The sequence below is a fragment of the Cibotium barometz genome, chromosome 45, assembly GCF_041138505.1.
Source record: "Cibotium barometz isolate CiBa-2024 chromosome 45, ASM4113850v1, whole genome shotgun sequence".
NCBI lineage: Eukaryota > Viridiplantae > Streptophyta > Polypodiopsida > Cyatheales > Cibotiaceae > Cibotium > Cibotium barometz.
In genome coordinates this window covers 21,134,902-21,162,894 of record NC_141090.1, presented here as the reverse complement: position 1 = coordinate 21,162,894, position 27,993 = coordinate 21,134,902, and the positions used below count along the sequence as shown (strand labels likewise).

The window sequence follows — 27,993 nt, the reverse complement described above, 5'->3', positions numbered from 1 at the left end:
ACCTTTCCATGAGGAGCACAAGGTCTTGTGTAGAAAGTGGAAGAATGCAAGCTCAGATGTTGCAGCGATAAATTATAAACAAGATTTACAGTAGTGGTGGAGAAATGAACATGTTGTGGAGGATGGAAACATGGCTTGCATGGTGGGAAGTGCGTGCACTACATTGGAGTTCTTGGTTTTTTTGGCACAAGACAAAGACGGTCCTTTCATGCCGACCACAAACCTTTTTGAGAACAAGCACTCAAGCATGCGAGCAGCTGTTGGCTATAAGAAGCAATTGTCTTTGTATGAGGCTACTACATTTGACCTTTCCCTGGCTATGTTGCAGAGTGCACACAGTAATGCATACTTGGTGGGTGTTTATACTAGGACTGGACCGGGACTGCAAGAAATCAAGGAGCGCTTCCTTTCAAGGAATGTTGGAGAAAAAGACTAATTGACTTGACCCATAGTGCAATGGTAGAGGCTAATCTAGGTAGCCCAGGAGCAGAAATCTGTGCGACGTAAAAGACCAATCTTGGCATCTCCATGTGTTGTGCTAGAGAATGATAGCCATAGGCCAGAGTACGTGACTGCTATGAAAGTTAACAAAAGAGGACCAGTTATTCCGACACCTCTGAAATCCATGGTGCCCAACATTCAAGAGAAGAAACTAGTGAAAACACTATGGGGGATAAGACAGACAGAACCTAAGTCTAAAGTTACATGCTTTGGATTTCTGCAAGACACAAAGCAGCACTGCGGTGCCTTCATTAATCCATGGGGTGGACCACATCAAGGTGGTTTGTAATGATTACAACAACACAAAAAACACTGGTTTCAAACCCCCAAGTGGAAAAGGCTTCAGATTTTGTTATCGTTTAGCTGCCTTTCTCCAAGTTTTCCATTAGGGAAACATAAAGCTGTTAAGTGGTGAACTCTGAATTCAAATCATTAACACCTCCTTGTTTGGATGAAAGATTTCCTTTCTCCAAGTTGTCATCCAACATATTATCATCCAACTAGATAGCCTCTTTGCAACATTGGTCAAAGGTCTTAGGATTTGATACAAGGATTAAATTGTCAAGCCATTTTCCTTTATCCCCATCATAAAACATCTTTTCAACTGAGTATCATTCAATTTTTCCCACAGTTCACACCATGGATCCAGAGTTTTTATCCGGAGGATAAAATCTCATATGGTTTCATTAGTTTTTTGCTCAATTGAGTAAAGTTCACTTGATACACACCACCACCAGTGGCCTTGCCTTGAGAACCTATGACTAAAGTCCTCTTTTAGGGTTCTAAAATTAATCTTTATCTCTAGCCTTAGAGTTTGAAGCCACTGTCTTGCTTTGCCTTCTAGGCATAAATTTAAGGCTAGCACCTTAGTGGGACAATTAGGATTTCCAAAAGCTTCACAAATTTTGTCAAATAGTTGGAGATACTAAAAAGGATTCCACTCCCATAAAACTTATCCACATAAGCTTGGAAATTTCCATTGAAGTATATCTTGGTTGGCTTAGAAAGGTTTCAATGTGTGTGACAACCCTTGTGCCACCCCCTTCCTAGAGCTCTTAACGTGGGAAGAGTTTGTTCACTAATGGATAAAGGAGGTTGAGAAGTGATTGGGTTGAAATTAGCATTGTGTAAGGGACTTGAGATTGGAAAAATTGGGGTTACTATACAGGTTTGGTGAAATCCGGTGGAGCACTCATGTGTACAGTGTATGTCCAATGTGGGTATAGTGTCAAGCCTCAATGTATGGGGCATAAGTCTCAATGGTTGCCTAAGGCTGGCTTTAAGATCTAAATTAGACTATGTAGGGGTGAGCTTTGACCTCCTAGACTAGACATTCTTTCCTCTTTTGATCTTGTTCTTGTAAGCCTCTTGGCTAAGGAGCTCCCTTTTCTCTTAGGTTTCAAGTATATGGGACCCATTAGTCTGAAAGTCATGCATGCCTTCTAGAAACCTCCAGGTGACTTAAACTTGTATTAATATTTCATAGAAAACATAAGCCATTTAGAAGTGTAGCACTTGTCGAGGCAGTCAATTTGGACTCTTAGATGACAAAAAATGGAATTCTGGGGTGCAAAATAAGGCCTTGTGAAAGTTTTTAGACATGTTGGGATTCTTGAGCCAAAGTGCAAGCTCCTGGCTTCTCAAAATCTTCTCCCCTCTCCCTTTTTCTATTTTAGGCTTCATCTACCTTCTTTTGATCTTGTTCGAGGCATATAATGCACCGTGCAAAATCAAGCAAGCCCCAAAATCGAGCAACGGCAAAAACCCTAATTTTAGTCTTTGTAATATTTTTTAAATTCATTTTAGTGTTCTCATTTTAGTCTTCACAATATATTTCAAAATCATTTTAGTCTTCTCAATTCAACATGCAACCCTAAATGGTGAATCACACAACTTACTCGAAGCACAAAAATAAAGTCAATGCAAGACAAAGCAATGAACCCTTTCTTATCTAACCCTCCTCACACTCATCATCCACATAAAAGCATGACTATTAATGACGTGCTCATGTCATCCTTTCATAATTCTTGTCAGCAACCATTCTTTTAGCCTTAGACCTCCGCATAAGAAGGAAATGTACTACAACGATAACAAAAGCACACATGTGTCAAAAATACAAAGCCTTCATTGAACCCCTAAATGTTAAGGATATATTTGATAGCCACATTTCAACTCGTCAACCAAATAGAGAGTGATAGAAAGGACATGGTGAATTCAAACATGAAATTAAGTGCCAGTGTCCAAGAGAGGAACAATGGGAATGTTAGTCTAGTAGAAAAGCACCACACCAAATGTAGCAAAAAGGATTAAAATAAATCAGATAGGGACTCTCAAAGCTCACTAGTCATCATAGGGGTGTAGACCAAAATAAATTTTCCCAACATTGGAACTTGAAAATGGGTCGAGGAAATGTTATAACACATCAAACTAGTGAGGATCCAAAGCTAATTCCACAAACAAAATTGGAGACCCAATGAAAGAAAACAATCCTTGACCCAACCAAAAGCTCAACCAAAGAAAAGGGATATGGAACGTTAGAAACCAAACAAGACCAAAGAAAATCAAAAGGTAAAGGTCAAAACGAGCTCAGATGAGGGAAAGAAAATCAAAACAGTCTTACCAAATGGACTTAAGTCAACTCTCGATGTGGAAACATCAAAACTCGCATGGGAAACTATGGATGTTGATGGCAAAAGGCACGTTCCTTTTTTGTTAACATACAAAAAGACTTGGATACAAGTGCTATACGGAGGGACACCAACAAAAACCCAAAAGACAACTTTCTCCTGTGCCACCACATGGGAAAACAAGGGATTAGAAGTACGTACACCCTTCCTCCACCCTTCCAACCAAATGAAGAGAAATTGACTCCAACTGATAATTCCAAGGGTGAAACATGGGAGAGCATGTTGACTCCAACTGATAATTCAAGAGTGAAACATGGGAGAGCAAGTTGGGACCGAGTCACCCCGTTGACTCCTCCCCATCAACTACCCAAATGTTCATGTAAGAGAAATGAGACCAACTCGAGGATTCTTAATTTCCCTTTCAAAATGAGCCAGATTTGCCAAATGAAACTCAACCTTTGAGACAAGGTTATTGGATTATCAATTTTCCTTTCAAAATGAGCCAGATTTACCAAATGAAACTCAACCTCTAAGACAAGGTGGCTGGAGAGAACTCAATGTGTTGTATGGATGCAAAATGATGTCATTGGGGCTTATTGCAATGATAAGCTAGACACAAATGAAACCGAAAGTGTCCATGCAAATGAGACACAAATGTCAACATAACCAATGAAAAGGGGTAAACAAGTGAATTCATCTTTCAAACTCTTGATCCACCTTAATGTGTTATATGGAGGTAAAATGATGTCACTGGGGCTTATTACAATGATAAGATAAAAGCAAATGAAACCAAAAGTGTCCATGCAAATGAGATACAAATGTCAACATAACCAATGGGAAGGGGTAAATAACTGAATGTGTCTTTGTACACATTTAGTGTTTGGGACCAAGGTAATGACTTTCAAACTCTTGATCCACCTCTCACGAATAATTGTAGACTTGAAAGTGCCATAGGAGAATATGAGCTAAGGGGGCTGAAGAGCAAATGGGTAATTTTGGAAGTGAATGGGAATCACTAATTGAAACATCTATGCTACCTTTTGAAGATCTATGTCAACATTTTGCTAGATTTTCTAGTGAGCAAAAAAAATCAAACAAAAACAAGCAGCGAGATTAGCCTCAATGTTACTCATCACAATATTGTTTTAAGAAGGATTTGGGAATCTTTAGGCCAGCCCATGCTCACTCCTAAGCAAATTAATGTGCTAGATGTGCTAATGGCCAATACCTCGAAGTCTCAGATATTTCTCACACATAATTCTTATTAAGGATGATAACATCGAATGTGAAATTCAAATCACCCCTCAGGAATTAAAAGAGATTGTCCTTGGTGGTGATTGGATGGTCAACACTTGGTACTCCATTGATGAAAGAAAGCAAACCATCTTCTTGGAAACCCCTGAAACATCTTCACATTACTCTTATGACCAAAGAAGCCCTTGCCTGAAAGTGAGACTATGGAGTCTAAACACATCTTGCCAAAGCTAAAACACTTGGCTCAACAACTTGAAGCTTTAGAACCTAAGACTCTAGAACCTGAACCATTCCAATGGATTCCTTGCCTGAAAGTAAGGCTATAGAGTCTGAACACATCTTGCCAAAGCTAAAATAGCTGGCTCAACAACTTGAAGCTTTAGAACCTAAGACTCTAGAACCTCAACCATTCCAATGGATTCCTAGGATAGAAATCAACTTTGAAACAAGCTTGGGAGTCAAAAACATCCAATCTCTCTAGAACCTCAACCATTCCAATGGATTCCTAGGATAGAAATCAACTTTGAAACAAGCTTAGGAGTGAAAAACATCCAATCTCATACGAACTATGGCATTGTATAGGCAAGCCAAGCTTGCAGGCTCATGAATGGATTCCGTGGAATGACACTAAAGCCATGCTATGTCTAGGATCTTTTGAATACACAGTTTATGTGTAGTTCTAACCCCTTAAAATGTAAGATTTGTGTGCTAGACCCATGTTGGAAGAAGATTTTATCCTAGGAAGGGATTGGGCTACCTTGGTGCAAGCTATACCAAACTTTGTCAATCAAACATGTGCCATGAAGATTTCTAAAAAAGAAGTGGTGGTGCTTCTATAGCTTCAATGCAATGTATAAGTTGCCTGCAAATCTATCTCACTTGTCCAAAACTATCTCAATAGCTTGCCAATGCAGTCCTTCTCTAGTCCAATCAAACATACATCAACCCCACAAGGCTCCACAAGTCTTCACACAGCTATCATGGAGAGCTTGAATTTTTTGTTGGCTAGGACAACCACTAGTTCGTTTGCCACATCTGGTTATTGCTGATCTTTTGCAATATCCAGGGCTTCAACCAAGAAAAATGGAAAACATGATGAACAGTCTAACTATCTGGAAGCTTAAGCTTCATAAAGACATCATTTATCTTTTTAATGATAAGAAAGTGTTCGAAGCTTCGAAAGGAGAGTTTTACACAATGTTGCCCACTTGCTTCATTATCCAGAGATATATCCAATCCCCATCTTTAAAGTAGACATCTCGTCTCTTAATTCACCTCGTGCCTCAAAATTAGAAAAAGGTATAAATGTTGGGTCTATAACATGTAGGGGTTAGTGGCGGAGGCCACCTCCCTTGGTCTTGGAGGTGACCTCGACCAGCACCACCGTCGGGTTGATGGTGGTTGTTGTACTCAACATATTTTTAAAAAAACTCTTCATATAATTGCTTCGCAAAGTAGATGACAATTTGGTGGTTATTGTGACATCCTCACATATGCGAAAACATATCGACTATAGATATATGTCACCATACAAGGATGCAAACACTGTGAAATAGTAAGGAGCATCCCTACCTCCCCATGGCTCTATCAAGAAAAAGGTCCAAGTATGATCCATCTCTAATAGGTCTAAGCTCACACACCTGACGATATATTAAGCCATGTGATATAAGAGCAATACAATGATGTGCTATCCACTCATCTACACAAACTACAACTCTGACACAATATATAAAGTAGATAGTTTGTCTCTAGCACTCCTACGGATAGTCACTAACTCATGGTTTATCTCCTTGGCACAGTGATGAGGCCCAATAGAAGAACGGTCCTCCTTATGTGACTCCATACTAGACCCTAAGCCTAACACAAACATGCATGCCAATGTGAAAGGCCCAATGACTCGTGCTAAGAAACACTAATCTAGCACTAATGAAGCTCTAAAAGACCACTAATGCTGCTTTAATCTAAGAGAATACGAAGGAAGAGTGAAAAAGTGAAAACCATGTAAGAGAATAAGGGAGGAAAAAATACTACACCTTTTATAATCTTGTTCATGGTCACATGGCCTAAATTTTAGGGTTCCTAAAATAAACAACCCAAATTTACACATGGTTTTATGGTCAGCAAAATAACCAACTTAGATTTGTTAAAAATATCTCAATCGAGATACACAAACGGCTCTAAATACATCCATGTATCTCAATCGAGATACATGAACGACAAAGATCATTGCCACGTATCTCAATCAATATATGTAAATGGCTAAGATCGCATCAGAATGAAGAGGAAGCAAATACAAGATAAACTCTAATCAAATCTATCTACCATGCAAGCAAGAAAGATTCAGTTACATCATACAAGCAAGCAAATAGAGGAAAGAGACGAGCTCACAAGTAAACTATTGCAAGGAAATGATTGTCTATTGCTTATTGTTAAAAAATGACTTATATACAAATAACTAGTTCTCACACTAGGCCGACCAAACTTAAAAATAGTTGAGCCTCTATTACTAGTCTTAATAAGAAACTATGTACACGAGTCTGTAGACTTTGCCTACTTGTATTAAGCACATGGAAAAGTTACTTTAAATGTTTCGATGCCAACTTGTGAAAAGATAAGTGTTAGTTTACGATGGCAAAACGCCTTATGGTAGGTTGGCTGGGTGAAACTATGTTAACCTACAGAGTGGTTGATCTTTGAGTAGTGGAGTTGGTCTCCTTTGTGTCAATAGAGATTTCCTCTGAGTACAACAGGTCAACAATGCGGGAGAAATAAACAATAGAAAATCTATTCTAAACTGCAAGCGGGTAACTGCTACTTTATGTGGACAGCAATGATTCGGCACGCATCATCTTTGCATGGGAATATACACAATAGCCATTGTGATTTGGAATCAGTATTGCATTCTAATGCTCCATTTAATACATGTTCCTTGCTACACACTCATAGGATAAAAAACTTGGTTCAGAGACCAATGAGCTTTGCACAAAAGGCTCGGAGACTCAACAATCAAAGGCTTAACAAGCATGGACATGCAGCGAATCAAAGGTCTAGGAAATAAGTGCCAAAACATTTGACCACTCATGACCTTTACTTACAACAGTCTACTAAAAAATTACCCCCCCCCCTCCCCAACTCTAAACAAGGATGATTAAGATAATGGAGCCTTTTATAGAACATGGCGATAGAAACACAAAAAACTAATATGCATGACGAACACTTATTAAAAATCTATTTCAAGGGACGACCCGTGCACAGGAGGGAGGTAGAGAGGGAATAAAGCTCAAGAGAGAGTGAACAATAATATTACACGACACAATTAATGATTGTATTAGTAGTTTGAAACCTTCGCAAACTTTAAGCCTTGTCTTTTGACCCATATCGAATCACACAAACATACGGCACACGTATCTTATCCAGATATAGGGGGTGTTCACACCTAGGTAGGGTTTCACACACACATATATATGACTAATATTACACATAGGGTAGATACACATACATTTATTCTTGCAGGGACATTACACACACGGACACATGTGGGTAAACACATGGACACAAACGAGTACACATACGAGACGATCACATACATGTGAAACTCTGAATACCCTACATTGAAGGGATTCTCATCCAACACATGTGCATGCATTGTAGCATCTCGAAGCATATACCGTGTTACCGTAACCATATCACAATCATAAGGTTTTATAAACATTTCTGAAGGTTTCTTCCCTATTTTTGTGTGTTAGATTAAATCACTTTGTTAACTCCTTAGTGATATCTACATTGTAATGCCATCCTTGACCCAAATCTTTGCAAGTTCAAATGGTGACCTATATTCCATGCGTGAGATGGAGGTACTCTTGTCATCTTCATGTCTTTGTGAAGACATGGTACTTTTGACTTCTGAGTGTGCATTTGATTGCTCTCTTGTAAGCTCTACTTTATGGACATCAACCTTTGTGCAAAGCTTTGTGGGACCTCAATGTATGTTGTCCCCTTTGAGTCAAATGGAGGCACACATCCTTGGTGGGTAACTTCTTAGTGTTCTTATCTCATCGTTAATTTTCTCACCCTTGGACACGTGAGTCAAGAACATAAATATAACTATTACATCGAACAATGTAGTTTAGTTTGGATGACAACAAATCTCTTCCTTTACATAGAAGGAATGCGAAAGGTAGGGAATACAACACGAGGTATAACCATTGCTTGATTAGGTGTATTGCAAAGTTTACCAAAGGTAAGATCTTGTTGCAATTGAAATTTACTCTTCTTAGGAGCATCCTTGCCCGTCACCATAGTAGATCAATTATACACGAAGTCAATGAAGGACACACATAGAACCTTCATGACATTTTGCCACCCATGTCATGTTGATGAAGAAGCACACAAAGGGGAAGTAGAGAATTGTGCATGGGATCATGCCCACTAAGACATCATGATGAAGGAAGAAATCCTTGGTCAAATCTATGTGATCTAGAATCCATGTATGCATATGCACTAGCCTAGGTCACAATAGGCCTTAACATTTCATAACGATATGAAGTCTAAGATTATTACCTTGTATGAATGGCCAATTACCAAAGGAGAGTTAACCTAGGTAAGATCTAGATAGGGCTAGGTAGCATGCCTTGCACCCTCACTTGGGTCATGGGAGAGTTTTGGGAGCCAATATATCAATGTACCTTCTTTGTAACTTATAATGATTGGAGTTTTATGCCCAGTTTGTAGAGTACATGTCTCAAGCCTCATCTATATTTGTTTCACTTGTGTTTACACATGCTAACCATTAATCCATTTGCTTTATGTTTATGAATAGAATTGCTAAGAATACCTCATCTTTGTGGTAGAGGGCTCTCATCCACTTCAATCGTGAGCATATATACCATGTGAGTTAGAATTTCAAAACAACTATCATTTTTTAATGTAAAGGCTTGAGCCAAAGATTTTTTGGTAGCTTAGACTTTTTTTTTTTAATGCATAAGCTTGCAATTTGGCAATATAAATTCATGTCCTATAAAAAGCAAATCATCTATTTTTTCTCTACCTTGTTCTTTTTCATTCAAAATTCCCTTTTACCCTAGTTTTGGAGGGTGAACCCCTTATAGCAAAACCTTTCCATTGAGGCTTGGAAGATGTTACACTAGGACAAGATGTAACAAAATCAGAGACAAATGTAACCCTAAAGCAACAACAACGGTGAGTTTTAGTAGAATAGGAGACATTTACCCATAGCAAGACCCCAAATCGATTATAGCATCGAAATTATTAGCAGTAGATGTCAATTCATATACCTAGATGAATCCAAGAACATGCCCAAATTCACCTTTTAGGAACACGCATGTTATATACTCATGGTAGTAGATGTTAATTCATAACTTCTCCAAAGAATAGCTACTCACCTCACTAGAGCTCTTAAGACATCTCATCTAAGAGAGGAAGAGTGTTCCATTCTGAGCTAATGAAACAGTGAGTGAAGATTTGTGGGACTGCACATATGGGGGTGATGTAAGCGAGGTTTGTGAGACACTTCACATATAGGGGTGATGTAACAAAACATTGCATAAATCCCAACGCTTTCAGTCAATAGATTCAAACATGGCATTCGTAGTTCAAACTCTTAGTCAATTGACAAACACCAATGCAATGATTTTCAAAACAAAAAGCTCCCATGCGTACAAGGCAATCTAGTTTCAAGAGCTACTAAGAAGAATCAGAAATTGATGACATTTTGTGATATTACCTTCCTTTTGGGTTGGGAAGGAAAAACATCAACAACCATTACGCAAAATGGTAAAGGTATACATTAGTGTATTTGCACACTTCAGAAAACCAGCATGCAATAAATGCATATTCACCTTCCATTGTTCACCACCCCTCACTCTATAGATTGTACTACCTGCTTGGTCGCACAGACCTAGCATTCATAACAAGAACTAGTCTAGATTTATTGGAGGGAAACATGATGCATTCAGAATACCATGTGAATGGGGTGTTGCCTTTACTTGACCTATCAGCTACGTAAGGGTACTATAAAGGATTAGGAACATTTGACTAAAGAGATGGCTAAGAAATACAGGCTTGAAGGTGACAAGGTAACATGGGGTGTTTAACAACTTGAACATTGAAAAATATAATCAAGAAAAGGGGTGCAACTCTGTCCTGCTCAAATGATAGTTTACATCTTCCATGATCAAGGGGACGGGTGGTGGTGGTTGTTTGGCAAGGTTTTCTCTCTTTCATACTTTTTTGTAGATCGGGCGTAGTCTATTGGAGACCCAGTACTACGTGAGATTTCAAAGATCGGACCAGCCTCTGTATTTGTTTATCAGTATGAGCTACCTTCTCCTGCAAATATGGAGGCAGTCAAAATTTTGGCAGAAGAGATAACACACTGGCCTGCAAATATGAGAGAGAGAGAGAGAGAGAGAGAGAGATTGAACTACTCTACATGGTAACCTTGTGTGTATGTATGCATCGAAGACAGCTTAAGCCCAATGGAGACAGAAACCACCAGTCTCATCAATACTTCAGGCATAAGAAAACACATCATTATTACTTCGGTCATAAGAAAATACAAGAAAAAAACTACCTCATTTATTCTTTCAAGCTGCTGAAGCGTAGGCAGCAGCTTCTCATTCAATGCGTGGAGCTCCTCGTTGGTTCCAAAGTACGGATCAGTTTGATCAATGCTTTCAACTGCACTTCTCAACTGTTCAGGTAATTGAAGTCTGCCAAAAGACAGGAAACTCTTAGGTGTAAACACCTTGAGGTTACATTCAATTAACAAGAAATTACAAAGCATACTCACTCTTTTTCATAATGTATGAAGAGAATGTTAAGAGCATGCTCAATGATGTAGTAATGAAGAGCAGTTATGGACTCCCTATTCCCTGCTGCACTACACATTTCAACCATGGCAATATATCTCCTGGCAAGACAAACAGCACAATTTGAGATCATTTTGACTTCTAGATGACAAGCAACATAATGAAAACCTGCAATATCTCAAAGCCCTCACCTTTTCCTGATGCCGTCGGTTTCACCAGTTTGCTCAACTCTGCTATAAGCTTTTATTATATCGTCAACCTCGTGTCTAGATAGTTCATTTACATCTTGCACCTTCACCCATTCACAAAAGATGTCAGAATGTCTTGACCGGGGGGGGGGGGGGGGAGGGGGGGGAGGGGGGGTTTGAAATCTGAAACCTTCGCTGTTGATTGGGAGCTTTACCTTGGCCAAGAGCAATGACCTCTCCTCAATGGCTGCTTCCAAATCTGACACAGCCTGGTCCAAAAGGCTAGCTACAAGATTTAAGGTAGGCTGTCTATGCCTTCCCAGAGTAAACTGGCCAGTTGAAAGAGTTTCAGGTGTAATCTGCAACATGCACATGGGAAACACCATCAAACCCAGGTATTCTTGTACAGAAGGCGCCAAAAGCTTGTACAGGTCTGGAAAAGAAACCTAACATCACACACAATTTGGGCCCATTACAGAACATGGCCACCCCTAAAGCAGGAAGCCTATAATGACCACCCATCATAGACGGAAAATCTTTGCCCATCCAAGGCGGGAAACATTCTATATCAAACCTCATAATTTCTCTGCAGGCTGTGGTCTTCTCTCATTTGGTAACAAACCCATAAAACGCTGACATTTTCAACATTTTGGGCGCACACCAATGAAAATTTCAACCAGGCTAGATTTTCTGCCAGATGTTAGGAGCTTTGAACAGGGGACTGCATCACTCACACTAGGGTTTGAGAAATGAAACCGTAATCCCCGCTTTGCAACCATACTAAAAAGATAAGATATCAGGTTGCAGCGCACACGTGCAAGGAGGAGTTCCAGCCTTCTAGCAATCTGACAAAAGTCAAAGTTCAATTAATACTAATTTCATCATCACAGGGACAAAATGAAAAAAATGAGAAGCTCCAGACAAGCTGATAGAGCACAAATGGTTCAGACACCTCATGCGCTCCCGGTGCAAGGCCAGGTAGGCGTTTTGCTTCTCCAACACAAAGGACGTATCTGTTCTTAGAATCTCCATCTTGAGGAAAGTATACAGAGGCTAGATTGTAAAGAGCCTGGTTAAAGCCCCACTCATCTGTTGTGACTAGGTGCCAAACCTGTAAGGAACACAATAAACACAAGTAAAGCAGGTCAACCTAGTAAATTCCAAATTGTAGCAGGTAAAGCATCTGTAATGGTTAAAGACCTTAACTACAACCATACGAATCCTGACATTACCGATTGGGTTATAAAAAAAACTACTCTTCTTTACTACACAAAAACACACATACCTTTGTGCTTATATTCTTACTCTATATTGATAAATTCTCCAAAAAAAAAACCCCCAATCGGTGGAAAATGAAGAAAAATGAAATAATGAATCCAATGATCTCCAAGTCAGTACATCTTTTTTACCAGCATCGAATTGAACACATGGTACTGTACATAGAGTATGGAATAGGTACAAAAACTGAATACAATAATGGAAAAATACAGCATATGCAACCAATACTATGAAAGGGACAAGGGATGGACTCCAGATAGTAGGAAGTCATCAGAAGTCCTCTCCGGCTAAATGTATGGCCTACAAACTCTTAAAAATGCAAGGCATAATCACATGCTGGCCATCAGGTATTCCAAAATGTAAAGCCCTGCTGTCTCAATTTCAGAAAAGTACTACCTTGCTGAGTATTGAAGTAACAAGGTCAAGCTCTTCTAAGTCTTCCAGCTGAACTCCAGTTTTATCATCTCTCAAAATACGAGCAAAGAGCCCCTGATGCCCTTTGATGAATTCAAGGATTTCTGAGGCCACTTCATTGCCGTCCTGGTTTATAAAAAAAGAATGATACAATTAAAGTTGGTTGTAACTGCAAGAGACCTGAATCACATGAAGAAGAGCAACGGTCTTTCATTGAAAACTTAAGTCTGGGAAACTTTTGAACAATCAAAGAAAACATTTTATGAGCTGGGCAATGTACTTAGACATTTGGATCCTTGACCAAAGGTCTTCCATTGGCTCAGCTTAGTCTTCAACGATAAAAGCAGGCACAGGCACGTGCCTTCTTAGCTTACACTAATTTTTGCAACCAAAAGAGGCAAAAATTATAGAGAACAGAATACACAAACCTTTTCCAATGAGTTCTCACTTTCAACCAGCGTAGTCAAACACAACACTACTCGTAGTACTGGTGAGACAATTTGGTGATGCCTATCATGCTGTGATGGCAGCCCTGTTCCTAACTTTAGCACTTGCTCCCATCGCGCATCTTCCTGGAAAATAAATTGCTTAATGACAGGTTGATGTATGAAATCTGATCTTCGGCAGGACACATGCTGTAGCCTGAGAGACATACCGAAAGTTGTACATCAATGGCTCTACAAGAGGTCAGATGCTGCAGTGCACCCATAGCAAATAAAGCTTGTGCTCCTCGTTTCTTGTTCTGATACCCAACCCGAAGCAACAGGGCTAGCTCGGCCTCAAGTGTGTAGAGACGGCGTACAGACACTGGAGATGGGAGTAACACAGCCTGACAAAACGAGGCAAATACTTATCTCCAAAGGTCAAAACACACATAAAAGTACACAAGTTTCTAAAAATTGTCTTATGGATTTCAGGATGCCTCTAACCTGATACGAGTTGGTGCTGATATCCAGTAGACATGCCTGCAGCAAACCCCTACTTTGTAGCTGACTAAGGATAACTTGATCACCACCCAATCCGAGCAAGGCATCTAATGCATAAAAGGCCATCGCCTTTCCCATCTCACTTCCTTGTGTGACATCCTTTGCTAACTGTATCAAGCAATAGTATTTACTTTCTAAACTGGTGCTGCTATCCTTGAAGAGTTTAATAACCTTAAAACAGAAGTATCAGACCGCAATGGAGAAGCACAGATTACAGGAAGAAAAACCCTTAAAACAAGTTTTATGAGGTCTACTTCTGCTAAGTGTGCCAAATTGAAACAACAAAGAGAACATCTTTCAGAGTCTGTACCACATTGATAAGAGCCACAGCATCACTTTTGATAACTGAAAGGTTTATCTGGAGTAATTCTGCTTGTTCCTTGTCAAGCTGCAAAACACTTTCTGCATGAGAAATCCTCACGTATAATCAAGGTACCTCAACCTTATAGTATCTTGTTCTACCTTTTCAAGATCTCTGTCTTCTTCTCCATCATGACCTTCCAACAGAAGTGATCGCACGACTGGCAAAGATAGGTCAGGATCAATAGTTCCTTGGCAGTAATGCAGATAGCATATTAAAGTTGTATACTGCCTGCAAAAAACACACAATCAAACAATTTCCAACAAGTAGGTAGAGAACCATGCATCAAACCTAGCAAATCCAGATATAGCTTACAATAGACAACTAAAGGCATCAACAGAAAGTGTTTGCCCTAAACGTCTGTTGATTATCAAAGCCTTTAACTGCACTTCTATGCACACTGATGCAGAAATCTTCAATGGAAAAGAGATGGCAATCACACCAGGGGATTCAAACATCCCAGAATGAACTTTCATATGCTAAAGTTGGGAGGTTTAAAGATTCAGCAAATCATCCAACTTGAATGTTAGGAAAGAGGGAAACATGTCAATATATCAATCTGTATAAAGAGTGAGCCTGGAAAAGTTTTAATTACAGTTATTGCCTCATAATTGAGCTCAGTAAGACAATTGAGAGCAAATGTCGGCCCCACTCAAAGACACCTGGACTCTTCTAAAAGCTCATCCTTGTTGTAATTCATGCTCACTTTGCAATTATAGAAGACATAACCTGGTTGTAAAGCATACAAGAGGGGTTTCTTCCTTCTTCACATCCTAGCCATGGCTTCAGCTCACATGACATCATAGTTAAAAGAAACAACGAAAATGGGTCAATTACTTACCTATTTTCCCATAACTAACCTTGCGGCTAGGTTTCAAGGTGCATGGTTTCATGCACCCATATCCTACAGAAACCTTTGCAGCCCATAATCACTAACACCAGATGCTTGCCCAGTGGTTCTATGCAGAGTTCATTATTACGCTTCAAACTCTGATAAATGCTCCCTCAGTTAATAGTTTCCTTACAAGTACTTGGGCCCAATCCTGAGCTTTGTGTCTTCATATGGGGGCTCAACCAATTCTCCGAGCCACAAGAACTCTCATAGATTTGTAGTATCTCCTGTATCCACCCTTAGCGAACCCCATTAACATAAATTATGTAGCCTTTTTCTCTTTCAAAACAAACTTTTGAAGATATTTCTCTCAATATGCTGAGCATGTCATGTCCTCATATCAAGTCTTTGTTGGATCATCTGGAACACAAGGTGACTTGAGGAAAACAACACAGGCTCCATGGTCCACCATTAACCAAAACCATGCAATTTTTATAAATTAAAACCACTTACATGGAGATATGACTTGTACATAATCTATTGTCCTAACTCACAGAGCTTATACTCATTTCATACAAACTATGTAAAGTCACTGACCCATTATTAAGGATTTCAATTGGCAAAATGGGCATTCTCTAAAGAGGCAGTTTAATCGCCTGCTGTCAGAAGAGAGACATACTTCTTCTCCAACCTTTTTTTAAAATGTAACTAGACAGATTGGTCCCATTGTACCTGCGCCGCAGTGTCTCCGAAGTCTCTGCACGTAAAATTGATGCCACCAGCTTTGACAGGATTGTTTGACATGCACTATTTGACAAACGTCTCGAAAAGAGCAAGTCTACGTAGGTTACATCATCTGTACTTTCACCAGCAGGACACGTCAAGCTCAATTCTTGTAATTTGGCCATGCATGTCATGACCACCTGTTACAAAAAAACCATAACAATTTGTTGAGATGTTCACGAATACATTATTTCCTGCCATGTTAAGATATTTATGTGTTATTTAAAAACACAAAAGCAATACAATCCCATTTTTAAACTTTCATTGCAGAGGCAAATCTTTGGTAGGTGATAAGGCCTCATCAAGGTGAAAGATCTTACATGACTCAGTGAAATTGCCATCTTAAGAGAGCAATCCTGTGAGATGCTTGCCATTAGTGAGGCATCAAGAATCCTGGGGTTTACCAAAAGCACACGAATAACAGGCTTAGATCTTTGAATCAAGAGCGAATACTAAAAAAGCATGAAAAGCAAACTTCATTTATTCAGATCCTTACTCCAACAAAATATGCAAACGGAAATCCAGGAGCTCAAACCGTCTAGATATTCCAACCTGAAACAACAAATGAAAAATCAAAATGATGTAAGGCAGCTTGTAAGCTTTCAGGATATAAAAGTCCATTGTTTTTACAGAAATAACGGAGTTTTCTCCAGACCATGTACCTCTACAAGTTGTGACCATCCCACCAGCATATGCAGCTGGGCCGCTTGCTCTTCAACGTTCTTATTGAACTTCCAACCCCATCTTAGCAAATGCTGCACAGCATCCCTTAACACAATCTGTCTTTGCTCATTGAAAGAAATGTTTTGTTGCAATTCGAGACGCTTGTATTCCTGCACAAGTGTTTATAGACATCAAGACAAAGTGGAAGCAAAGATAACATTAAAAGCCTTATCAATTCTTCATTCAAATTTGTCGCTAGAGATTGTGGAGAGAACCACCTGCCAAAGCCTATCTCTGAAAGCTGTTAGTTCTATCAGGCGATCCCCGCGCTCTGAAAAATAATAAACACCACCTTCGTCCACAGTGGTAGATCTTCCAAGGATATCACTCACCTGCAGAAGGCAATGACAGGTCCAAAACACACTGAGATTTAAAAAAACAACCGTAAGAGAAGGGTAGTTGGACGAGAAAAAAAAATCTTCGTTGCAGATTTACCATCAAGTCATCCTTGACACCTTGCAACTCCCATGGAAGCTCTGACTCGATTTCAGGAGGTTGGAATTGTACAGCATCAAGAAGCTCTAAGGCCTGGAGGAAGCAATAAAAATTAAGAAGCTCTTGGGCCTAAAGAATACTATACCTTCCAGTTTAACTCTATTAATCTTTAGCAATTTAAATGTTTACACCCAAGATTTAAGCAATTTAAACGGCTGTATTTCACTAAGAATAAGAATACTAAAAATTAGATTCAATATTTATGAGTAGCACCAATCACAAATACTGAAATGCACAGCTACCAACCACATCACACGTAGAGATACCTTCATTCTATGCAGACCTGAAGAGGGAGCATTTGCCAACTGTGGCACATTAAAGATAACCAAAGCATTGCTGCTTTCATCCCAATTTCCTGTCTCTTCTGTAAACAACTGGGACAATAGTTGTTGACAGTTTTCGCGTTGAGTGATAATATCCATGTCACTGACATGTAGCTCCACAGCAAGCAGCTTCAACAACCAGGCTCTCTGCAAAAACCAACAGCATGCATAGCCACAATCCTTTACAAATCAGCATATCAAAATAAATTAGCATAATCCATATCACTGCCTGGTTAGCTATCCAGTTTTAAATCTCAAATTGCACATTAATTCTCTTAAAAAGTGTCCTCATGAACGAAAAGTAACAAGTAATCTGCTGTAAACCCTAAAATATCAACAAGCATATTTGTAGAAACCACATACTTACAATGCATCATATTTTTCATACCTGGTGAAGGTTGCTTGTTCGTAACACTTGATTGGTCTTGCGCTTTGGAAGTGGCTCACAAGCAAAGCTATCCAAGTGCTGCATTTCAAGGCAGAAAACTACTTTGCTTCAATCTTACAAGAGAATTGTAGTCTGGTGACTGATCCCTAGTCTTACAGAACCTACCTTTGAAAAAAACATGTACTTCTCAGATTGCAGAAGCTCGATTGTTGCTGCACTGGTGAGACAGTCCACAGAGAGCGCGTAAAACAACTGCCATTACGACCACACCATCTTGTGAACATAGAACTGGAAGTTAGAAAGCAGTTGATTCTCGACCATTACAACACAAATGATCCCAATCAAGGAAATCTGACCTGAAGTCCAAATTCGTGAAGAACAGCATTTACATCAGGCCGGCTAAGCGTATCCAACACATTCAACAGGACACGTAAACAGCTGCAAGTCAAAGATTACATGATTTATACACGGTTTAATGCTTGTCTACCATTACCAACAGAACCTCCAAAGGGCATTCAAGTCCAAAACCAAGATACAGAGAACTCTTTGTGTTACAGAAAACCCAAGGTATCCTACAAAATATGTTACAGAAAAAGCAAGGTCGAAAATAGGCAGGTAAAACGTAGCTATAACGAATAGCTAGACGTAGATCGCTATAATAAAGTGCATAACAACTTTCAACAAACTGCGTCAAATATAAAGAACAGACCTTGAGTTGGCTTTGCTGGCCAAGTCCACTAGGTGAAATTGAACTTCTTGACATGATGACTTTGAAGCATCTCATTATTAGTATAACCTTAAGGTTTCTTTTTGGTAGTAGTTTCTACTTCTCTATTCTCCTCCTTTTCTACAAAGTTGCTCTGTCCTCTGTTGCGTGGTGCACAGGCAGGGAACCTGCATCCACTGGAAAGAACCTGGATAACCATTACTTTTTCCGTGATATCCTAACAGGTCTTGCCAAGATGGGCTGTGTAAAAAAACATGATATTTATGTGCATTCACATCATTATTTTTAATGATGGACCTATTTATTACCAAAGGTTGGACTTTGCTATGTTTTGGGCTCCCCGTGAGTGAAGGCATTCACACTTTTGTATTATTTTTGGGCTCTCGTGTCCTTGGACATTGCGCACTATAAGGCCATTGACCTTACCCTAGAAAATTAAGAAAAGCATGTGAAGTAAAAAGCGTGGCAGTTAATCACATTAATAGTTGTATCTGGAGCCCGAGATTAGTTACACCTAGCGTACAACAATAGTTTCATATCAAGACCCATCTCACATCATACGAAACTTTTCAAAACCAGTTGCAATTTCACAAATTCATCAATGGTTTTTTTAATTTAAGGAGACTTCTGTTAAGTATAAATAGACCATACAAAATCACAGTTGGAAGCCGGACCTCATCCCAAAATGTACGGTGATCTCAACCAATATGAGACACAAAGGTGCCAAGAGAGTCTTGTGAGACCAAGATCCCAATGAAGATATCTCTAAAAGAATATCAACCATACAACCATAATATCAATGGTATTAACCACTTCGTAAGTTAACATGGTTCCATCCACCTGACCTATCGTACGGCGCTTTGCCCTCTTACCCACTCGAACAAGCACTCATCTTTTTTAAGATCGCACTAGAACATATAAATCGGCCTTACCTTGTGCTTAATGTCAAATAGGGAAAGTCCATAAACTCCGTATAATACTTACTTAAGACTTGTAATAGAGGACCCAAAGCACGGCAGGTTGGCTAACGATTCTTCGATCTCGCATCATCACTTGGGGGACACGTGCCTATGTGGCAGTGAGGTCCCGCACTCTATTGTTTTTTTCCTCTTTTGAGACTCCGAGCATATACTGTAGCCTGTTGGCAGTTTTTCCTTTAACTAATATAAGAACTATTTCAGGCCTAGTGTGAAAACTAGTCTCTTGTATATAAGTCATTTTTTGACAATAAGCAAGACACAATTACTCCCTTGCAATAGAATACTTATGCGCTCCCCTTCTTCTCTACTCTTGCTCACTTGTGCTCTATTGAATCTTGCATGTTTGATGGATGCTTGCTACCAGATAGGGTTGGTTGTAGGTTTTCTCTTTGCATTAGCTTCCTCTTCTTCCCCCACCTTTTGTGAGAGAGAACCATCTCTGTTTGCCTCCATCTAGGCGAAGAGAGCTCTCCCTTTTTCCCAACGACAAGGAGCATTCCGGCGCACCCACATAGGGAAGTTGCAATTGCCACTCTAAGGCAAGGCACATTCCAAGCTATTGGGATTACCAATATTGCCCGATGTTGATTAGGAGGTCACACCCCGAAAAACATATGGTTTTGGAGTCTTGGATGTGTTGAGATTCTTGTTTTTTATTTTGATTTGAAGTTTATTTGCATTAGGGCATTATATTTTCATATCTTGGAAGAAGAAAACCCTAGTTTCTTGGTGCTTTGCATGATTTTGGAGTCCAAAAGGCTTAGATTTCATTGCATTAAGCCAAGGAATAGTTTAGTAATTGTAATTAGGAGTGGAATCAACTACGAAAACATGAGCATTAAGTTCCATTAGGTGTGGATTAGAATGTGATAGTTAATTGTATTCATGCATTATTCAATTGGTAGCTTAGAAGCATGCAAATCTTTTAAAAAAACAATTAAAAATACTTATTTACTTGCATAACATCTCGAGTTGGAGACACGAACCCATAGTCCCGTGCAACAAGACGCGAGTCTGGACACGTGAGCTTAGAGACATGAGACGTGAGCCTGGACACGTGAGATGTGAGCCTAGACACGTGAGATGTGAGTCTAGACACGTGAGTCTGCAATATGAGATGCAATACGCCAGTCTAGAGGTAGGTGTATATCTAACGTTGTATCGACCAATTATTACTGCCTTAAAAAGGACTTACAAGGATATACCTATATATATCCTTTGAGGATTGTCCCATCATACTATCTATACTAGCTATAAATTCCATAGAAAATTCTTGTCCTTCGCAATAATTAGAAAATTAAAGTACACTATAGTCGCCACATGCTGGTTCTTCTAGCTCATCATCCTCATCCTTGAGGAGGTGTCCAAGAACCAATGGACAAGCAAAGAGTGGCTGTTCTTCTATCCCAATGAAGGTCCCAACTTCCACCATCGGATAGATATTTACAACATGGTCAAATACTTCCACGGCCACAAATTGGTCATTTTTTAAGACATGCTAGATACCGGGTTAACTCTTTGAGATCATGCGCATATCCAAACTATGGCTTTCTTGCAAGCCCTTCATCACGTCTTTCTATGAGATCGGCAGTATCTTTGGTACCAATGTGGGTTGGCAATTCTCACTCAATGCAAGCTTTCCTACATCACTAATCTAATGATCTCACCTCCCCCACAAAAAAAAGGGATGTCAAGTAAGTGTCAAAGAAAGCAACAAAGAGACTCGAAGAAAGCAGTTGACTTGGTGAAGTCTTTGTGTTAGAGAAGTGCACACACACAGCCACACCTTCATCCATTGCCCATGCACGTCACCTCCATGTTTCACACAGGCATCAGAATTTCTTTCACATCTCGCATCTCACGGTTTGCACGCACACATGCACCTACAACAAACTTCGTCAACACCAACCCTCTAGATACATCTCTGGATGGGGGGACCATGGTAGACGCAAGCTTGGCCTATAGTACGACTCATCACCTAGAGAACCCTCGATCTTGCAAGTACCTTCAAAGAGCTTCAATGCATGCAACCTCTACCTTTGACTCCAATTCAACACCAATTCAACACCAATACGACCTCGCCTTGGCCGACGTATTCACAACACAAAGCAAGCCTAATCTCTAAGCATCACGCTGTGAGATCCAAGCATACTCTCCAGTCGCACTAAGAGGTCTTGGACCGCCATCTACCCATGCAAAACATTTCATGGTCATTCCACTAATCACAGGGTGTAGACCACTTCTACCCTCTACCTAATTTTGAAGGGTCCACACCACTTACACAAGCAACTGAGGCATGGGCTGCTATCATCTTGGAGAGATTGGGCACATGCACAAGGTTAAATGTGAACTCTAATGTGACCAAGGACTGCGGAGCTGAATAAATGACGGTTATCAGATAGATACAGCCACCCCATCAGCATGCATAATAGGTGATCTGAGGTTAGGAAGCATTTTACTGGGTATTTTCAACAGTGGAGCTATCCTACAGGTTATAGATCTTCTTTGGGAGAAGACACAATGATCCTAAACAGCCTATTCATCAATGCATTTGCATTTGGAGTTAAAGAGGCCCAACAGTATGGCTTAACATTTCTCACTCGAGATTTGTGTACCATGGAAGCCATAGTATTTCAAAAGGGGTTCAGTTCCTTGGTTGGTGGAAACAGGGACCCAGCTATTGTATCAGAACATGCTTTTGGATTGTGTTCCACACATTCCTCATGCCACAATGTAGGTAACGATCCTATATCAGGTGCCTCACTCTCAGCACATTTTACACCACTCCTTGGTTGACTCAAATTGGGAGATCATTGCTAACCTGACAACCCGACATGCCTGAAGAACCAAATCCACCAAGACTATTATTGAGAGTCTGCCTACCTTTCCTGCACAGTCATAATCTAGCAATTGGACTAATGTTACCCACACCTTGTTTGTTCATTGGAACAGGATACAAAATAGTTTCAAGATGGTGGAGCTCAGAAGAGTTCGTGAGAAAAGCTTTCGTGGAAACTTGAAGAGGCAGCCCATTTCCCCTCTACTCATATTAAATTTCCTTGGCATCATGCAATGATCGGTTGGTTCCAATGTGTGTGATCGCATTGTTCAAATGCCTTTCAAAGACACCCCTCTTGGGGTAGATACCAATTCTTGTGCTATCTGTTCTACTTGATATAATTCCATTTCTGGAAAAACGAATCAAAGCGATTAGATTTTGCTTTAGGCATGTTATCGATCTGACTATTTAAGCATCCAGGATTGAACTTTCTTCCAAAAAGTAAAATTCTCGGATATTCTATTGTTAGTCTTGTTTCTCATGAGATAACCAGAATAACAGTCTCTACTTGCAAGTGTCCACTGTACCTGTAGTGCCGTTTGGGTTGAAGAACTGTCCTCTCCACTGGAAGATCAACATCAAACTTTAAAAGCAAGTGCGTGATATTGGGTGCAGGCCGACTTAGATTACTAATCAGGAGCTGCACATTGACAAGAGTCATATCATAAACACAATAAGCATACACCAAATATAACCATGTAATAGCAAACAAGTTGACACTACTCCCAGCATCGACCTACTACATTTATTATTGGGACCAGCCTATCCACCTGCAAGATAAGAAAACCTGTATCCTCCTTGGTGCTTTCAGGTGCTTGAACATCTTGACTACGAGCTTCGAGGCAAGCTGCATAGTCTTCTGTAAGATTATCAGCAACACCAGCCTCCAATACAATAGATACCAGCTGTGGCAATCGAGCACTGAAACAAACAGATAATGGCCACACCATGTTGACAACTATGGACCTACTTTTCTAACTGATTTCAAAATCTGCAATATGCTAGGATCCTGAATCCCTTGAAGCCAATAATACTCCTTTTTTTAAGCAGCAGATCAAAATTATCTTGTTTCGAAAGGCATGGTCTTACTTTTAATTTGCCCCAAAAGTTACTGAACTTTACCTGAGAATGCTCATTACATTTATCGAACACTGCTGTATAGCCTGTAATGCATCATAACGAATGTATTCCAGCAATATAACTATCTGCCGATTGTCATGAGCCAGGACTGCATCCACAGGCTGCATGAAAGAGATGCAAGTCATCAACTCTACACTCCATAAACAAAGACCAACAACCGGGCTTAATTCAGAAAGCTTCTTATGCATGTGTACAAAAAACAAAGACAACAAAATCAAAGATCATGCCTGGTACACAGGCCGCCAGGCATCTGCATAAGCGGTATCTTTATTCATCGCAAGAAGCAAAAGTTCCAAAGAAAGGTGTACAGCCTCTTCAAGGTAGGGACCATGAGACTGATTGATACGTTCTTCCATAACGGCATTCACCCCTAGCATTAGAATACTCATCAGATTTCTGAAAATTGTCTTCCCACTCATTAAGTCCTGCAGGGCACAAACAAATTATTAGATTACAGTCCCAGCATTCAGTGATCTAATGACCCATTCAATTTTTTTACATCCCATGATGAGATATACCATGGACATTATTGTATCGCTTTGGTCTCATAGGCCCATTTTTAGTAGACGCTTACTATATCTTTCTCTTGCTATATCTTTCTACAGAGTGCCATCATCTGGAGAGGCACTGATCTATGCTCTCTCTTCTCTTTGTCTTTAGCTGCTGGCTATGTTGAAGCTTATTAACCAACCAAGTAAAGGGATAGATTACTATCAATATCAGCCCTTGAACCCACAATAACCAAACCAGAAGCACCCTGCAAATTACACTCCCTCTTGTAAGGAACCTAGATCTAATGGTAGGCAATGAGACCCTAATTAACTTGTTAAGATCCAGCCCTAGGAGGCTCTGATATCAAGTTGAAATATGTGGGACTAGGTGGATCATAGCAAGCAATTACCTCCATGATTAAAGACTAAGTAAAAGACTTAATGTTTAAAGAATGCTAAATTAGGATACAAATATTGGCACTAATCTCATTGCAAATTAGCTCTCTGGTGAGAGAACCCAATCACATGATTTTATAGCTCTCAACGAGCTCTCATCCACAAGATATATGCATCCTTGTGCCATCTATGTGTCAACAAATGCTCACACTTCATGAGCGTCCTTGTGCTTTTCGTGTGCTACTTTTTTTATCATTGACTTCACCAATTACAAGTGACCATACAAATCAACCTTTGAGTTAGGATCCTTAGTCTTTTCTCCTTTCTAATGTGCATGCTCTCCCCCTTGCTCTACTCATATTGTACCCTTACACATTGCTATTTCAACATATTCCACATTATTTGACTCTGCTCAAGGGTGCTCATCACCAAGGGCCCGCTTAAAAATATCAGGACATAAAGAGAGCTACAAGTGCTACATCCTTAAAGTAAGAAAATTCTGACACAAGTGCCTTTGACACCCTCACAAAACACATCAACAGACGAGTAATCAGTACGAAAGAAGGTGTGTGGGACAGCTACCTTCATCACTTCAATGGTTGGCAGTTCTGCGACTTGTCCAACAGTTGAAGAAGCCCGTGATTCATTAGTTGTCGCAATCTGAAGCCCTGGTAAGTAATCAACCTGACTTCGAATGTCCTCATCAGTAGGACTGAACAAGCCCAGCATCCTGGACCACGAGTCTTCCAATTTGTCAAACATACCTTCACATAACATTAAAACTGAACTACTTGCATTCCAGATAGATTGAACAGTTTCCAGTACCCACATATGGAAATGTTTTAGGCAAGCCACAACCAGTTGCCATTTCTCCTTGGCATCGGAATAAGCTCTTTGTGAATATGTAGCAAATATATGATCCCGCACAAATCTGAAAATTCCAAGGAACCTGAATCCTCATCTCCAACCAAAGAAACTACTTCAGTCGTTTGCCCCAAGAATGGATCACTCAAACATTTAAAAAAAAGCATGTGAGACAAGGAGCTTTGTCCATTTCCACACATACGAACAGCTTTGCTTTCCACATCTTACACTTTGCAGCTATGAAAAGTGATCAATTCTTACCTTGTGCCTTTATCAGGAGCATCTGTCTCACATGAAATGAGGAAATTTAGTAGTCTGATGTAAGAAAGTGTTGACGGGTATTCTTCACGCCTAGCTTCCACCTCATTTAATTCAAAAGCCATATCGTATACCTGCCAGTATTGCATTGTAAATCTGTGAGGATCACTTACGCAATTTTTGCATGCATGTACAAAATACAACAAAAGATCATCCTAGCACATTACTCCATATCAAAACAGGGCATACTTGAGCTGGATGTGGTTCCATGCTATATCCAGTTGCTGCAGACCCAACTACCATAGGAAGATCATACTGCTCCAGCAAAGCCCATACCTTGTCCTTCATGACAGGTGTCACACCAACAAAGGTAGCTATAGCATCTCTAAGGGCTCCCTAACATCCAACCACAAAGAGATAAGAGTTGATTAGAGAATGTTAGTATCTCTGATTATTCTTTTAAACAAGAAAGTTTCAGTCCTGTAGAAGATACCTTCAGATATGGTGGAACATTCTCATATGAAAGAAGCTTAAACAACGGTTCGATGTCTGGGAACCACTGAGTCTTCTCAAGTTTGTTTCCGTTTTCCATCACCTAAAGTGCAAGTGAGTTATTCATCCAAGAAAAAAGAGTTGTGTTATTTAATAGGGCATCAGCAGTTACTCCTATTGCTCACAAAGTAAAATAGTAGATTACCATACAAAAAACTACTATAACCTCAAACAATATTAGACAAAGAGGTGAGTGCTCAAGTATGTGAAGGCCAGCAGAAGCCTAACACTGATAGACAGTTCCTTGCTTCCTATTTTTGATGGCCAATATATGCACATTTTCAGGCAATACATTGCACTGCAACTTGAACGCTCTCACAAGCAAACGTTAATGATACTCTGGCCACATGCCAGAGGATTTAGAACCTTGGCAGGAATAAGGGGAATGTGTTCTCTAGTGATGCAAAGATACCAAGCACACCCCCCCCCTCCTCCTCATCTCTCTACATGCCACTCAGAAAGTTAATTGTCCCGGTGAGATGGATGATTGAAAGGAAAGAGTTCGGATACCCAGTAGCCATTCTGCCCCGAAAGGAGAGAGTATTTGCTGCTGTAGCACCTGGACCATGAGTTAAACTTAAAACGCAATATCGGGAAGCAAATATCCCATTTCACTCACTGTGGGGAAAAGGCATGCCACTCATGCAGCAAGACACGATGAAAACCACAGCGCAGCCTAAAAACACACAAGAAAGAAAAATCCTGAAACTGAAAATGACCCCAGAAACAGTCAGAATGTTTATCGACACATGTCTTACACTTCACAGAAGTCTCACCCCAGCTTACGCTCACAAATGAAGTTGATAACTATCTAAGCTAGAGGCACTTGTGTATCGGTGTGCAGATAAAGTTGTGCAATGTCCACTATAATGCCTCTACACGTGCCACATTATCTGCATACCCTGGCAATCCATAGCTTCTCCTTCTGTAATGATCTATTTAACGGCTCTCATGGGGTGGCTAAATGATGTAGTTTTAAGGGGTTTGTAGACTTAGCCAGTGTAAACATAGGTCATTATGACTTTTACAATAAGGATGCTTTTATATGGAATGACCCCACTTGTAGTTCAAAACAAATTGGAGCATGACCAATGCTACTTTGTACTCTCATTCTAGCCATCTGTCCAGCTACCATATCAAGGGCCCCTGATACTTCAAACTTGTCCATCAACTTGCTTTGATAGAGACCCATGATACTTTTTGAGCTCACAAAATTGAGATGCAATCCTAAGACTGTGTCGCCATAGAGCTAAGGATCATGAGGGAGGACAAACAGAATTCTTTGCTTACAAGGTTACTAGAATTTAGAAGCTAGAATACACAAAAGATAGTATGAAAAGCAATGGCTTCATATGAGCAAGTGTGACAAGACGAGTCAGGATGCCAGAAGAGAGTGGATTGTAACTTAGGTAAAACCCACAGTAAGATCTTCCACATATCCTAGAATATATAAGATACACAGATGGAAGCCCTATACATTTCCTAGAATGCCACACAGATATACAAAGGGGAACCTATGGAGACTCTGGTGATTCTTTTCTCGTCAACAAAATTCACTATGAGACCCACAGCAGACACCGAATTTAGCAAGGATTATTTGTCAGGATGATGCAACAATAGCCCACTTCCAAGATCCAGAGCTGAAGATTCTACTCATGCAACATGAACCTCACCAAGGATTTATTAGGAGCAATCAACGCGAGACTCTCCTTGTCAAATTCACAACCCTGCCTCTAGAGGCTAATGCACCTCACATACTTCCA

The 27,993-nt window shown here is 40.0% G+C and overlaps 1 protein-coding gene across 2 annotated transcripts in view; it reads right to left on the bottom strand.

Annotated features, from left to right (window-relative positions):
- Positions 1 to 10,093: 10,093 nt before the first annotated feature.
- Positions 10,094 to 27,993, bottom strand: part of EMB3142 (nuclear pore complex protein (DUF3414)) — a 96,242-nt gene continuing 78,342 nt past the window's right edge. For both annotated transcript variants that reach the window (XM_086783137.1, XM_086783138.1), the window contains 32 exons: positions 26,172 to 26,273; positions 25,928 to 26,074; positions 25,682 to 25,812; positions 25,386 to 25,505; positions 25,139 to 25,286; positions 23,897 to 24,094; positions 23,652 to 23,770; positions 23,300 to 23,450; positions 23,057 to 23,169; positions 18,340 to 18,421; positions 18,149 to 18,235; positions 17,984 to 18,061; positions 17,539 to 17,742; positions 17,213 to 17,305; positions 16,996 to 17,109; positions 16,717 to 16,887; positions 16,551 to 16,606; positions 16,375 to 16,447; positions 16,004 to 16,194; positions 14,541 to 14,670; positions 14,389 to 14,466; positions 14,022 to 14,186; positions 13,748 to 13,921; positions 13,521 to 13,664; positions 13,075 to 13,218; positions 12,353 to 12,511; positions 12,135 to 12,245; positions 11,616 to 11,759; positions 11,404 to 11,504; positions 11,194 to 11,313; positions 10,975 to 11,113; positions 10,094 to 10,730 (listed from right to left, as the gene is read on the bottom strand). In XM_086783137.1, coding sequence (XP_086639263.1) covers positions 10,650 to 10,730; positions 10,975 to 11,113; positions 11,194 to 11,313; positions 11,404 to 11,504; positions 11,616 to 11,759; positions 12,135 to 12,245; positions 12,353 to 12,511; positions 13,075 to 13,218; positions 13,521 to 13,664; positions 13,748 to 13,921; positions 14,022 to 14,186; positions 14,389 to 14,466; positions 14,541 to 14,670; positions 16,004 to 16,194; positions 16,375 to 16,447; positions 16,551 to 16,606; positions 16,717 to 16,887; positions 16,996 to 17,109; positions 17,213 to 17,305; positions 17,539 to 17,742; positions 17,984 to 18,061; positions 18,149 to 18,235; positions 18,340 to 18,421; positions 23,057 to 23,169; positions 23,300 to 23,450; positions 23,652 to 23,770; positions 23,897 to 24,094; positions 25,139 to 25,286; positions 25,386 to 25,505; positions 25,682 to 25,812; positions 25,928 to 26,074; positions 26,172 to 26,273 — 4,068 coding nt within the window. In that variant the 3' untranslated portion in view covers positions 10,094 to 10,649. The remainder of the gene's footprint in view (positions 10,731 to 10,974; positions 11,114 to 11,193; positions 11,314 to 11,403; positions 11,505 to 11,615; positions 11,760 to 12,134; positions 12,246 to 12,352; positions 12,512 to 13,074; positions 13,219 to 13,520; positions 13,665 to 13,747; positions 13,922 to 14,021; positions 14,187 to 14,388; positions 14,467 to 14,540; positions 14,671 to 16,003; positions 16,195 to 16,374; positions 16,448 to 16,550; positions 16,607 to 16,716; positions 16,888 to 16,995; positions 17,110 to 17,212; positions 17,306 to 17,538; positions 17,743 to 17,983; positions 18,062 to 18,148; positions 18,236 to 18,339; positions 18,422 to 23,056; positions 23,170 to 23,299; positions 23,451 to 23,651; positions 23,771 to 23,896; positions 24,095 to 25,138; positions 25,287 to 25,385; positions 25,506 to 25,681; positions 25,813 to 25,927; positions 26,075 to 26,171; positions 26,274 to 27,993) is intronic.